At 38.6% G+C, this 14,580-nt stretch overlaps 2 protein-coding genes across 2 annotated transcripts in view; one reads left to right on the forward strand and one right to left on the reverse strand.

Annotated features, from left to right (window-relative positions):
- LOC134675271 (equilibrative nucleoside transporter 1) overlaps nucleotides 1-13,383 on the forward strand; it is a 50,130-nt gene extending 36,747 nt beyond the window's left edge. The window contains exons 6-10 of the mRNA XM_063533491.1: nucleotides 1,375-1,607; nucleotides 4,334-4,526; nucleotides 5,416-5,531; nucleotides 7,680-7,891; nucleotides 9,334-13,383. Coding sequence (XP_063389561.1) covers nucleotides 1,375-1,607; nucleotides 4,334-4,526; nucleotides 5,416-5,531; nucleotides 7,680-7,891; nucleotides 9,334-9,472 — 893 coding nt within the window. The 3' untranslated portion in view covers nucleotides 9,473-13,383. The remainder of the gene's footprint in view (nucleotides 1-1,374; nucleotides 1,608-4,333; nucleotides 4,527-5,415; nucleotides 5,532-7,679; nucleotides 7,892-9,333) is intronic.
- Nucleotides 1-14,580, reverse strand: part of LOC134675243 (transmembrane protein 216-like) — a 489,019-nt gene that overhangs the window by 117,342 nt on the left and 357,097 nt on the right. The gene's annotated exons all lie outside the window — the stretch shown is intronic.

The raw sequence follows: 14,580 nt of genomic DNA on the forward strand, positions 1-14,580 counted from the left end.
CACCTCGCCCGCTTAGCAACTTCTGATGCTGAATTGCTGACTGTACAGGTAAATAGGTATGTGATATCTTGGCTATAACCGCGAAAATCGAAGTTCATAAATTTTGAGCAACTACCTTTGTCACTAATTACAGATTACAGTAGACTAAAAGAGAAAGATGCCTGACATTTGCGAACCTTCGTCTTCGCGGTAGGCCCTCTGCGCCCACTTCCAACGTAGTGGCCTCGCTAAAACACGGCGTCGCCACATTTTACAGTGGGCAAAGTAAAGCTCTGCTAAAACACACGCAGATTTCTTCCATAAATTTGTGTGCACCTAAGTTTTGCTACATTTATAGGTAATTCTTTATTTCTCTTCATCGTCTCGGTAAAGTTGACGAAATATAAAGTGAGCCGATCTTGTTCAAACTTGTTCGAGATATCGGATCACTTTATATTTGGTCAACCTAATTATTTTGGTAGAGCGGCGAGTTGGTATCCCTGTCTCGGAGCGAAACTATGATAAATAGTTTTTTTTTTCTTGGCTTTTTGGGTTCCGTACCCAAAGGGTAAAAACGGGACCCTATTACTAAAACTCCATTGTCCGTCTGTCACCAAGCTGTATCTCATGAACCGTGATAGCTAGACAGTTGAAATTTTCACAGAAGCTGTGTTTCTGTTGCCGCTATAACAACAAATACTGAAAAGTACGGAACCCTCGGTAGGCGAGTACGGTTTTTTTAAGATTTTTGATATAATTTGCAGATCATACTATTGTCATACTCCTTCCTGTCACAAATGACAAATAGCGAGCTTGACAAGCGAGCTGTCATCTCAGTTAACAAAACACTTCACACGGCCATTATCCAATCACGGCTCTGGACCTCCTCGGTTCATTCAATTGACTGTGATAATAGTTATTGATGGAGCACAATTACAAAGAATATTATATTTATTTTGAGATACTAAAATGTCCTTGTGTTGACAGATCGTCGGGTGACAAGCAAAAGTCACTATCTAACCTAATCCAGCACAAATCGGTCCGACCTCATTTTTCATTAGAAATGTCTGAATATAAATAAAGAGATTTACATCTTGTCGGGTGACAAGCAAAACTCACTAACTAACACCATTGAAATTATTGGACAATAAACTGTGTTACAAGTGTAATAAAGTGCTCATCGTGCTGTGAATATTGACCAGGTTCGACTCCCGGTTAAAGTATGATAGATAAAAAAAAATTTAATGCCATTATTATTAAATCAAAAATCGAAGCCCTGGTTCCTAAGAACAGATTTCGCTATCTCTCATAGTTTCTGACTTCTCCATACTGACCCATTTGGATTGATCACACTGTATAGGCTGAAATTATTATTATTTATTATCCTAATTTCAGGCTGTAACGCAATCTTCCAAAACTCGGTGTACGGCGTCGCGGCCCGCCTACCGCCGCAATACACCGGCGCCGTCGTGCTCGGCTCCAACGTGTGCGGAACCCTCGTCGTGCTAGTGGAGTGGGCCTCCGCTAGCATCGGCGGCAGCAAGCGGACGGCCGCTATCTACTACTTCATCGCTGGGATGTTCGTGCTGCTAATATGCTTCGACACTTACTTCGCGATGCCTTTAAATGTGAGTTTCGGACCATTTATTAAGTACAGTTTCGTTCTAAGCGTGATACGGTAGTAGATGGGAGCCACTCGAGCTTTGGAGACAGAAAGCGGATGGCAGTCATCGACTCACTTCGCTCTTCTGTTAACCGTGAATTATTTTCTATATCTAAGTATAGACCAACTCACTATAATAGCGCCGCTAGGCCTCGGTTCCAACGTGTGCGGAACCCTCGTCGTGCTAGTGGAGTGGGCCTCCGCTAGCATCGGCGGCAGCAAGCGGACGGCCGCTATCTACTACTTCATCGCTGGGATGTTCGTGCTGCTAATATGCTTCGACACTTACTTCGCGATGCCTTTAAATGTGAGTTTCGACCCTTTTATTTAAGTTCTAAGCGTGATACGGTAGTATTGATGGGAGCCAGTCGAGCTTTAGAGACAGAAAGCAAATGGCAGTCATCGACTCACACTTCGCTCTTCTGTTAACCGTGAATTATACTCTATATCTAAGTATATACACCAGCTCACTATAATAGCGCCGTAGGCCTCGATTCCAACGTGTGCGGAACCTTAGTGCTAGTCGAGTGGGCCTCCGCTAGCATCGGCGGCAGCAAGCGGACGGCCGCTATCTACTACTTCATCGCTGGGATGTTCGTGCTGCTAATATGCTTCGACACTTACTTCGCGATGCCTTTAAATGTGAGTTTCGACCCTTTTATTTAAGTTCTAAGCGTTATACGGTAGTATTGATGGGAGCCAGTCGAGCTTTAGAGACAGAAAGCAGATGGCAGTCATCGACTCACACTTCGCTCTTCTGTTAACCGTGAATTATACTCTATATCTAAGTATATACACAACTCACTATAATAGCGCCGTAGGCCTCGATTCCAACGTGTGCGGACTAGCAATGCTAGTCGAGTGGGCCTCCGCTAGCATCGGGGGTAGTAAGCGGGCGGGCGCTATCTACTACTTCATCGCTGGGATGTTCGTGCTGCTAATATGCTTCGACACTTACTTCGCGATGCCTTAATGTGAGTTTCGAACCTTTGCAGTGTTTAGTTCTAAGCGTGGTACGGTAGTATTGATGGAGACACTCGAGCTAAACGGCCGACGGCCATACTTCGCATTACTATACTCTGTATCGTTAGCTATTTAAATAAAAGTAAACAAATAATTTGTACATTTTCGGGTAGATATAACATTTATTGGTTTGATTGACTTACCTACATTATTTGATCATGTAATGTTTTCATCTACCCTCAACTGGCTTTAGGAGCCATTTTGTTTACTTTTATTTGAATAACTAAAGATACAGGTATCGTCTTGGATCGTCCTATTCGTTTTTCGTCAAGTTCTTAAATTAGTCCTATTCTGTTTTCGTCAATCATTCTACATTGAAAGCCACCGACGATTATGACGAATGTAGAATGAGTGACGAAAGCAGAATAGGACTAATTTAAGGACTTGACGAAAAACGAATGGGACGACCCAAGACGATACCAAGATACAGACTATAGTAAAGGTAAGTGAACCTTTATATGCAGAAAATGGGTTGGCTTTTATTATAAGCACTGTCCGTAGTTCTTAATGAAATGCCAATCAAGTTGTGTAAAGTATTCATCCAGATCTTACCCATAATGTCTTATATCCTCCTAAGGCCCAGCCATACAAATGGAAAATTTGCCACAGAAATTTGAACCTACAATGTAGGAAATAGAGTTGATTTTGCGTTGTTCAAAAACTGAACGAAATAAAGCAAAAGCAACTCTGTTCCAATCGAATATGATTTAAATTTCATTGAACTGAATAAGAACTATAGGTAGCACCTTGGGCATTAGGAGGATACTGGATTTAAAGTATGTTTCCTGTTTTAATTGAGTTGTGTATGTAGTTTTAATTCAGCCCACTTCGCAATGCAGTTTCATTGTAGTTTTATTTTTGTTGCTGTTTTTAAAGTGGGCAAATTGACGCTCCACTTATTTATTGCACGCATGTTTTTATTTATTAATCTGTGTGCACCTAAGTGTAGCTACATTTTTTCTGAAAGCTGTCAAGATTCATTTTGTATTAGATGTGTAAATTGTACAACAAATTCGCGCTTTTAATTCGCCAGCTAATGTAGATGGCGCTGAAAATTATGCGGTAACTTGGCGTGTCAAAGTTTGACGCTTGATAATTGAGCTACAACAAAACATGGAGGCGTACGGCGCTATCTTGTTTGGTACTTTGGTGGTCAAACTCGTGGCATGTTTTTTTTTACCTGTAATACAGTTAATGAATTTTTGAAGCTGATAAACATTAACTTTGTAACCTGTATAAGCACCACTTGCACCATCTCACTAACCCGGGGTTAAGCGGTTAAACCATTTACCCAGTGTCAAATTGTACTGGTAACCATGGTAACTCCAGGTTAAACAGTTTGACCCGGGTTAGTGGAATGATGCAAGTGGCACTTTAGTCCTTTTTTAGCATTAGAAATAAGGTAAACAATCTTGATGTGTCTTTCAATTGAAAAACAGATTTTAAAAATAAGTTACGGCAAATATGTAACAAATATGAATCTAATACGATCATTTATATCCTGCTTTCATAAGTAATTGTTACTGATTTCGAAAAAGCGTTTTTCAATTAAAAGACATGTCAATATCGCTTACCTTCTTTCAAGTTCTTTCTAATGCTAAAAAAAACGAACTATAAGTCTTTCATTTGGTTACGTTCAAGTTATTAACTTTTTTAAATTATTTCCAGAGATTCTACCGTTACCACGACACGCTACAACAGCGCACGTTACGCGTGAACCCGGCGCTGGCCGCCACAGGACAAGAAGACACAAATAAGAAAATACCCTACACAACCATCCTCCGGCAATCCTGGGTGCAGCTGTATAATATATGGCTGGTGTTCTTCGTGTCGCTAGCTGTGTTCCCCAGTGTGCATTCTGGTATGTTAACAATATCACAGAATAAATAATAGTACTAGGTACAGAAAACTCACTCTCTAACACTGTGGTGGGCAAACTTTCTTCATGGAGGGCCAGAATTGTAGCCAAAATTTATTTTGATTTGTGATAATCGTGGGCCAATGCCATATAGCCCATATATTAATTATATCATAGAATCGGCGGCGGGCCGAATAAAATCCATTCGCAGGCCGGAGATGGCCCGCGGGCCGTACTTTGTCCACCACTGCTCTAACAAAACGCGTCTGTTACGATCAGCACAGATATGACCGCTAAGTGGCGACAGCGCCACGCGCGGCTTATGGCTTTCCCCAAAATTGGTGTGGAACAGATGTAATTTTAGCTACCTGTAGCAAAGCGGAGTGAGCCACGCATGACAATATACAGGGTGGCCAATAATAAGTGCATTCCCGTTGGCTGGGAGGTTTTGGGACTTTTGGGATTATAAGATTAAGAATAATATTTATTGGATTGCTAATTACTTGAAATATATTTTTTAATACAGTATAATGAGTAACATCAAAAATATTAAAAACTAAAATTAAAAACTACCTAAAATTAAAAACAAAACTAATCTAAATTAAAATGAATCTAAAAAGGCCCCCGCGGCATTGTGCCAAAGATGCTGGCAGCGTTCCCTCGCTGAATGGCAATACTAATGCGTTGCGAGAGAAAGCTGCCAGCTCTCTGGTCACCGGTAGTATCGGCCAGCTTTTTCGACAGTTCTTTAATAAGAACATGAGCACTTGGACCCCACGGCCCCAGTGTCTCAACACTGAATGCCACGAAATGGTATTGGGGGTGAGACCTTGATATTTTGAAAACTTTTTGTAATATTTTTTTTTATTAAATTTTAATTGTTTAATTTCAGATGTGAAAGCGATTACGCCAGGTTTCCTCGGAGACAACTTCATGAGGCTCACCTGCTTCCTCACCTTCAACCTGACCGCCATGATTGGAAACATCACTGCCAGCTTGTTCCCATATGTAAGTATATACTCGTTATATGTGACGTCCCACGGGTAAAGGTACCTTATGCCGGTTGGCGCTTACGCTATTATTAACGTCGAATCAGAATCCGAATCATTTATTTTGCTAGAACATTACACAGATGGTACAATTTGTCATGTCAGTAGATGGGTTACATGAATGCATGTTCTGCCACACTTGGCATGCAAAACTTACACTAAGTAATACATTTAGCCTAAGTTTACGATAACATTACATTTCTATAACTAATAATTCGATGATTCGGAAGCTAAGAAAATTATTATTATACAAATTTAAATAAAATATTGTTATTAGTCATACAATTTCTCAAAATATTCCTGCAAGGAGTAATAAGGTCTGTTCAGTAAATAACATTTTAGCCTTTTTGTGAATTCATTTAAATTATTGCACTGTCGCTTCAATATTATTGCTGCGCTATGTGATGTAAGCGTCAGCCGCCATAAGGTACCTTCTGTCGTGGAACGTCACATATTTTCGCATGCTTTTCTTCCTCAGGGTATCTGAAATTTTCAATTAATCAATATCATTTCATTAGTATCGAGTAGCGGTACTGATATGTCCGCTACTCGATGCTAGATGTCGACTGCGAAAATAATAGTCGTATTGATATCAAAACCGATGTATGGAGTGAGCACTCTATTCATACTATATTTCTCTATGGTATAGTAATAGCAAAGACATATGTAACTTCGTATAAGATGAATAAAGTCTAAGGAAAAAACGTGCCTCGGAAATCAAGGAAAAGTCATTCTCGGATAGATGCCGCACACACCTTTAGCCTATTCTCGGCTAGATGGCGTGACGACACCGTTTCATATTTAACAATCATTTATCCATAATACATTTTTTTGATAATTTTATACGTTTTCATTTTGAGTTTAAGTGCCAGTTGCACCAACCGCCTTTGACAGACTGATCATCGTCAGCCGGCGCGCCCCGGCGCTTTACTATGAAACTTTCCATACATAAAAATTTAGCGAACTCTTTAACGTTCGTAACAGTTTGGTGCAACCGACCCTTAGTCGTGTGTCGATAGATGGCGGTAAATGTACTGTGACTACAAAATTTACAATGACAGGACCCTTCTATACCATCTATTCTTTTTGGTAATAGTGGTTAGATATTATTAAGTAGTAACTAGACATTAGTTAGCCCACTTCGCAATGCAGTTTCATTGTAGTGTTATTTTTGTTGCTGTTTTTAAAGTGGGCAAATTGACGCTTTACTTATTGATCACGCATGTTTATTATAGATTTGTGTGCACCTAAGTTTAGCTACATTTTTGTGTAAACATGTTTAGTTATTAGTATTGGTTATTATTTGTATCTCCTTAGATTTCACGGGCCTTTAAATCCCGGTCTTTTGATAGGCTTGCGTGGGGATATAGATCTAACACGTAGAGGCCCTTTGGAGAGCTTTGATGTCATGTAGAACGCCTGCTGGAACCCGTTCACAGGCGCAACAATAGACATCCATGAAGCGGTCGCAGCAGGCGTTGGGACTATTGTAGAAAAAGTGAACAGTATACCGGTCTATGGATTGATGTTTGGGTGGACAATGAGACTGGGCTATTGTAAAAGAGGTCCGGACAGTGGACAATGAGACTGGGCTATTGTAAAAGAGGTCCGGACACCTGCCATAACAATGTTAACACCGTCATTGAGGCAGGCGGAGATTCGCCGCTGACTAGATGGGCCCCTGAATCTGCCATCGTAAAGACGACCAGACCCTTGGGGTCCACTCCGACCGAAGAAGACACGCCGTAGATGGAGAACCTGACCGACTCTCGGGAGCACTCGGGTTCGGGTTCCTAATAAGTAATAACTATCAGCGCGAGCTTTTAGAAATATATTCACGTTTTAACCCTTCAGCGCTAAGAGTAGGTTCCCCTTACCTTTCATTAGATTATCAAAAGAGAGCTACTTTCGGCTTCGCACATGCTTACCAAATGTTCGGGACACCATTGACACGTGTGTGGGCAAATCATACCCTCTTTATTAATAAATCTTACACGTACTCTGTTTAGGAAGTTACCAAGTTACCAGTTACATCGATTATCAACGCCATTTCATCTTTGACAGACGTTTATATGTAATCCTTTAATGTTATAATATTTATTTTCAGCCTACAAAACGCTGGCTATCCATCTTCACGACCGCCCGCCTGGTGTTCATTCCATTCTTCCTTCTCTGCAACTACCAACCCAAATTGGAAGGTGGCGTGACGCGGACACTACCTGTGCTGATCAACAGTGATATTGTGTATTGGGTCGGCGCAGTGCTGCTGGGGTGGAGTTCTGGACATGGCAGCTCGTTGGGGATGATGTATGTTAGCGGGTAAGTCTACTAATGTTTGCTATAAGTATGTTCAAAGTCCGTTACATCAACCACAACCAGATCTTCATTCCATTCTTCCTTCTCTGCAACTACCAACCTAAACTAGAAGGTGGTGTGACGCTGATCAACAGTGATATTGTGTATTGGATCGGCGCAGTGCTGCTGGGCTGGAGTTCTGGACATGGCAGCTCATTGGGGATGATGTATGTTAGCGGGTAAGTGTACTAATGTTTGCTATAAGTATGTTAAAAGTCAGTTTCATCAACCACAACCAGATCTTCATACCATTCTTCCTCCTCTGCAACTATCAACCCAAACTAGAAGGTGGCGTGACGCGGACACTACCTGTGCTGATCAACAATGATATTATGTATTGGGTCGGCGCAGTGCTGCTGGGGTGGAGTTCTGGACATGGCAGCTCCTTGGGATGATGTATGTTAGCGGGTAAGTCTACTAAATACTAAAGAGTCGTCCATTAATTACATCTCATAAAATTCTACACCCTATCCTAGTCACACTCTTTTATAGAAAAGAGACAGGTCTTTAATACAACATACTGTCAACATACAACATACTGTCACACTTTGCATGACAATGGAATGAAATTGTGGCCAAGTTTACGCATTTTACGTCAAAAATTTACAGTCAGACAGTTACATAGGAAGCGGCCCAATAATTTTGTACAATTTGTTGTCGGACTATGCTTATATTCTTTTTACAAGCTTTTATTTAGTTTCACCATCCACTTCCCGGTTTCCGATTGAACTGAAATTTTGCATGCATATATAAATCGGATGACAATGCAATATTATGGTGCAATAATATGATGGAGACAGGAGGTGGCCATAGGAACTCTGTGATGAACGCAACCTAATTGTGTTAGGGGTTTTTAGAATTGTCTCGATGAACATAAGTTGTCTGTCGTAAGAAAATTACAGTCAGCGATAACAGCTTGTACCAAAAATGAATTTTTTGCCAAAAAACTTATTTTCACCACACCAGCTCGGAAACGTTTACTTTGCACTTCAAAAACTGATAGCAAAGTTGCATTTTATTCACATGTGAGGCAAAGTAATCAAACGCAAATTTTGAGTTGTTTTCTTCTGTTTGCTGATAGAATTGACTTGATGATTTTGGTTGATAAATATTTAATAACATTCATTTTGATTTGATTTGGTTTGATTTTGTTTCATATTTTACATTTAATATTTGCTTCGGGACGTGTGGTGAAAAATTTTGCGTTTCACTCGGGGTCAAATTTTGTTTAACCCTCGTGCTTTGAAACCCTCGCAACGCTCCAGATTCCATTTTTCGAACCACACGCTACGCTCGTGGTTCAATTTTGGAATCTTTCGCTTACTCGGGTATCAATATTAGCACAAGCGGTTAAACAACAATTTTGTTTTACAAGGGGTTGTAAAACAAAAAATTATTATTTCTAGTATGGTGGCGCCTGAGCACGCGGCCACGGCCGGCATGCTGGGCGGGGCCACGCTGGTGACCGGCATCACGTGCGGCCTCATCTTCGCCTTCTTCGCGCCCGTGCCCATCGTCACCTCGTCTCTGTGGAGCTCCGCCTAGCGCTGGGCCGACTATCTCCACGGCCTGTGGACTATCGTTGTGAGACTTGTCACCCAGTGATACGGGGATTAGGCGAGACAGTGCAGTGATCGGTGTCGCTAGGATCAAATACTACGTTACAATAGTACTATGATCGATGTACTTCGCCTTCTTCGCGCCCGTGCCCATCGTCACCTCGGCGCTGTGGAGCTCCGCCTAGCGCTGGGCCGACTACCTCCACGGCCTGTGGACTATCGTTGTGAGACTTGTCACCCAGTGATACGGGGATTAGGCGAGACAGTGCAGTGCTCGGTGTTGCTAGGATCAAGAAAGTGACAGTGTTCGCAGTAATCGGTGTTGCTACGATCAAGAGGGTGACAGTGTTCGCAGTGATCGGTGTTGCTACGATCAAGAGAGTGACAGTGTTCGCAGTGCTCGGTGTTGCAATAAATATTACGTCACACTACTCTAATGATCGTTGTACAGTGAGCTACGAAATTGCATGGTGAAATTGTGAATGAATTCATGGATAAAGTCGCCATTCACGTTTCCAGCTGATGGTGCGACAACAGTGTTACTATGTGACTGTTACGAGGGTTCGCCATTTAAAATATAGAACAAATCCGATCAACTCTTAAAGCTAGTAATCTAGTGACAACTGCAACAGTGACGACCGAGATCATATCGTCCCCTGCCTAGTATACGGCTACATCTCAAAATGTATGATCATTGGAGGTTCAATCTTAATTAAAAATAATAAAGTTATTCCAATAATCATAAATTTGGTTGTGGCCATATAGTAGGCAGGGGACGATATTAGCATCCTTTTCACACCTCCGATCATGGAAGTATAAAAGAGAAATTGTACTACCCCGATCGTTGATTTGCGGGTAGTAGCTATTTGACCACTTATTAATATTTACTTGACATCCTACTTCCATATTACATCTAAAACTTTTGTGAACTATATTCGTCACACTAAGAGTCACGATTCAAGGATGTTCGACTAAACGGGGTTTAGTGTTAAAAGAGTCGCCTTTTTAAAGGTACTTACTGTTGATATTATGTATGGTGCGTATTTATTAGTTTTAATTATTAATACTGGATATTAGTAAATGATAAAAACTATTAAACAAAGCAAAATTGCCCAGTTGCATTGTTCCATATTACTAATATATGGAAATAATATTTTTTTATCATTTATTAATGTGTACTTTTACCATTTAATATTGCTAATACACACTGAAAAGCATTGGAACGTTTACATTTTGTAGTAATTCCATACAAAGTGTAGTTTAATCAATGGTTATATAAATTTCAAATACGTTTATTGTTATTGAGTTAGAAGCAGTTATGTTGCAAGGAAATTGAAAGATGCTATTAAAGATAGGAATAAAACTAGAATGTATGAAAGTAAATATGTTAAAGACAAACAAGAAAGGATTTTAAAGTGGTGTATTAAAATGTGTGTTGCTACTTAAAAAAAAAACTAGAATCTGTCAAATAAAATGAATAAGTAACTCTGTCATATATATACTGTGATGAAATTGAATTTAACTAGTTTAAATATCCTTAGAATCTCTTAATTTATTTAACTGGTTCGCTTTGGTTAACACTGTTGGTTCTTAATTGTATTATTTAACATCTTTGTACACAGTTAAACAAAAATTTTTATTTTATCTCTAAATCAAACTTATCCATAAAAAAAGGAAACACTTTTTGTAACTAGCAACATTTTAAAATCTTTTCTTGCTGTTTGCTATTATTAGACGGATATAAGAGCGAAATTATGACATATTCAGATAATTCATAATCGAAATTAAATAAGGTGTATATATTGAGAAGCAAATGGCATGGGAATTAAATATAATACAATGTATATACAAAATAAATTATCGTAAGAGGAATGGGCTCGAAGACAGTCTTGCCAGACGATATTAAGAGTACACAAGAGGAATGAAAATGGGTATAATTATATTTTCCGAGGAATTAATCTCTGAGGAAATTAAATTGTCTTGGATAAGATTCGAACCTGCTAGCTTCAGCCACACTAAAGCGGTCTACTTAGTACAATGGCGATCAAAAGTGCATGGATAAATGTCGACCGTAATGCCTTAATATTACGGTTGAAACATGTCCATACATTTTTGAACGCCAGTGTACCTACGCAAGACGTGAATTTAAATTAAATATTACCCTAATTATACCCATTATTATTACTTTTGAATAATTCATGCTTGTGCTTCTATATAATGACTTATGGATAGTATAATGACAGTGTTTATATACGCCTGTCTTGTATATGATATACATAATGTTAAGTTTGTAAGTCGATAGAAAAATTTATCATAGTTAGTACAAAGCAGTTGAATTCGCAAGAAAAGGCTATGTTGCAAGAGAAAGTTATAAAATGTTATAATTACTTTAATTTGAAATTTGATTGACTTAAAAAAAAATATTTTATCCAGATTTTCGTTAAAATTCCAGTATTTAATTTCGTGAAATTTTGTTTTAAATTGTCATATTATATGATTGCAGTTTTTAGTTAAGGAATAAATAAGGTTTCGTGGGATAAGTGCGCCTTTTCTAGAAATATAAGCTCGTAACAGAGGTACTTTCACTGTAGGTACACAGAGTCTATTTGATTTTGGAAGTTCCTTTTACCTGTTCTTGTATATCTGTAAAGGGCGTCACAGGTGAAATTAGTTAACCATTGCAAAAACGAGGCAAAAATATGGATTGACCAAATTAACCAAAATAAAACAAATATCATCTTTATAATAAACATATTCATTATAAAGATGACCAGGGCTCGATCATGCGGATGACGTAAAAATGACGTGATTTTGCACACAGGATGACGTTTGTATTTAATCTTTCGTGTGACATGATGTCGCACGAAATAACAAAATTTGAAATCATCCTTTGAGTGGTTTGACGTCATCCGCATTAATTTTTCGAGCCCTGAAGATGACATTTGGATTTTTTTCTGTCTTTATCTGTACCCTACCTAACCTTACCAAACGCACACTGTTTTTTATTAAATAACTAACTGTATTACGCTAATCTAATATAATAACAGGCAAGTGAATGGCACATATATAATCATATATATCTATAGCCGACTGCCTGATTAAGCTTTGACTACAATTATAGTAGTTTATTTAAGTATAGTTTAAACAAAGGGACTCCAGTTAAACTAGATTGTCAAAGTACAAGATTAGTCACAATTTATTTGTATTTTTTTATATTTTTGGTTACAATTATATAATCGAAATACATAGTTTAATTGTAGTGCCTTTTTTGAACACTGGCTGGATTCCTCATAACATATTTTGGGTATGTTTTATAGACTGAGCTAATGTTATGTTAAGTAATTAATATGGATTAGATTAAGGTTTAATCTGATGAGGAAGGGTGCCCGTTGACTGTTGTGTTCAGTATGTTTGAGACCAAATATCTTTTTTTTTATATTAGACGCATCCACACAGAACGGGCCGCCTCGAAAGGAATTTGCCGCGCCAAGCAGCAGTCTGTGTAGACATGGCTCGCCGGAGGCATTTGACTCGCGAGGCGTTTCGTTCTGTGTGTACCCTGCCTATTAACTAGAAATGTGAAAGTAATTCGTTTTCCTGCCTATTAACTAGAAATGTGAAAGTAATTCGTTTTACTTGTATCACTGAAAATGTTAATTCATAGGTGAAATGCATTTTACTATTTTGTATTTCCAGTAAATTTATTGTACATTGTACCGTCGATGACACAATTAACTGATTATTTGTAACCCTTAATGCATTGACTTAAGGTCGAAAAGGATCAGTTGAGAGTGTTTTAGTACTTGATTATTTTTAGCAACGAACGTGTTCGCCTGATTTGCGTTTCGACATTTTAAGTTGTGAGTTTTTCATGTGATAGTAAATGTTTTTTATTTATTTTCTTTTTTTTATTTATTCCCATTTGCCATTAGATCCAAAGGTATTCGGCTGACTTTCTCTTGCTTGGTAGTTGGTAGTAACAAGAGTTTCAAGTAGATGGTTTTAGTTTTATAGTATTAAAGTTTGTACCCTGGTGCCTTACTCATCTTCCATTCCTTTACAGTTTACACCATCACACTAGATAGTAATTGAAAGTTTTATTAGTTTCGCCGTGTAGAAGAAAAAATGACAAATTTTATCAAATAACAGTTTGTTGATAGTGCTGATACCCATAGCCTAACATTGCCCTTTGAGTCAGGCGTGGCTCACTCCGCGATTTCATTGCGTCGCTAAGTACATGCGGCTCACACCAATTTTGGTGTCTAGCAGTAGTAGTTGCCGCGCACCGCTGCGGAACGGACGCCTGCTCGCGGTTACGCCACCTAGCGGTCATATCTGTCATAATAGACGCGTTTTGTACAGAAAATTCTGTATCTAGTACTAGCTACAGCTGGTACTATTATTTTAGTCTGTGCCGGAGTATTAAATATGGAAATAACATTATGAAAATATAACCGAGGACAATAAAGGGAGTTATGGTAAATGGATTTAATCTGGAATTTACCATAGATATATCTAAAATATATGTAAGTAATAATATCAAAGTATAACTTATGAAGTATTTGCTTTTCCCTATTACATACCTATTGCGAAGAGTCGTCATTAACCTTTTGGACGCCAATGACCGCAGGTCCAACGCCAAAGACGGATAATTCGGTCACAGACCACAGAGCAACATAGACCTACGTGCAAATACATATTGTTCAATTTCAGTTTTTACACTTCAGTGACGTGGCGCAGCTTTTGTGTTTGACACGGCGCCGAAAAGGTTAAAGTACTCCTAGAAAAAAAACGTGAGAATTAAGTTTAAGTAAGTACTATATGAATTTATTCTCAAGAACCTTACGTAATAGGGAAAGTAAATGCTGTAAATGATAACATATACAGTTTTCTTACTGTGCTATATTCCTTCTTACACTTTTAGATCTGTCATTCAATTTCATAGCATTCATCCTTAATGTAGGTATAAACTCGTCTATATTATACATATTATATTATTATTTTCTGTATTTACTTTTGTTCTATAACAGCTCTAAAAATGTGTGCACGACTATATATACATAACATATATAAGTACTCAATATTATATATACC

Source organism: Cydia fagiglandana, chromosome 21 (assembly GCF_963556715.1).
Source record: "Cydia fagiglandana chromosome 21, ilCydFagi1.1, whole genome shotgun sequence".
In the NCBI taxonomy this organism is placed as follows: domain Eukaryota; kingdom Metazoa; phylum Arthropoda; class Insecta; order Lepidoptera; family Tortricidae; genus Cydia; species Cydia fagiglandana.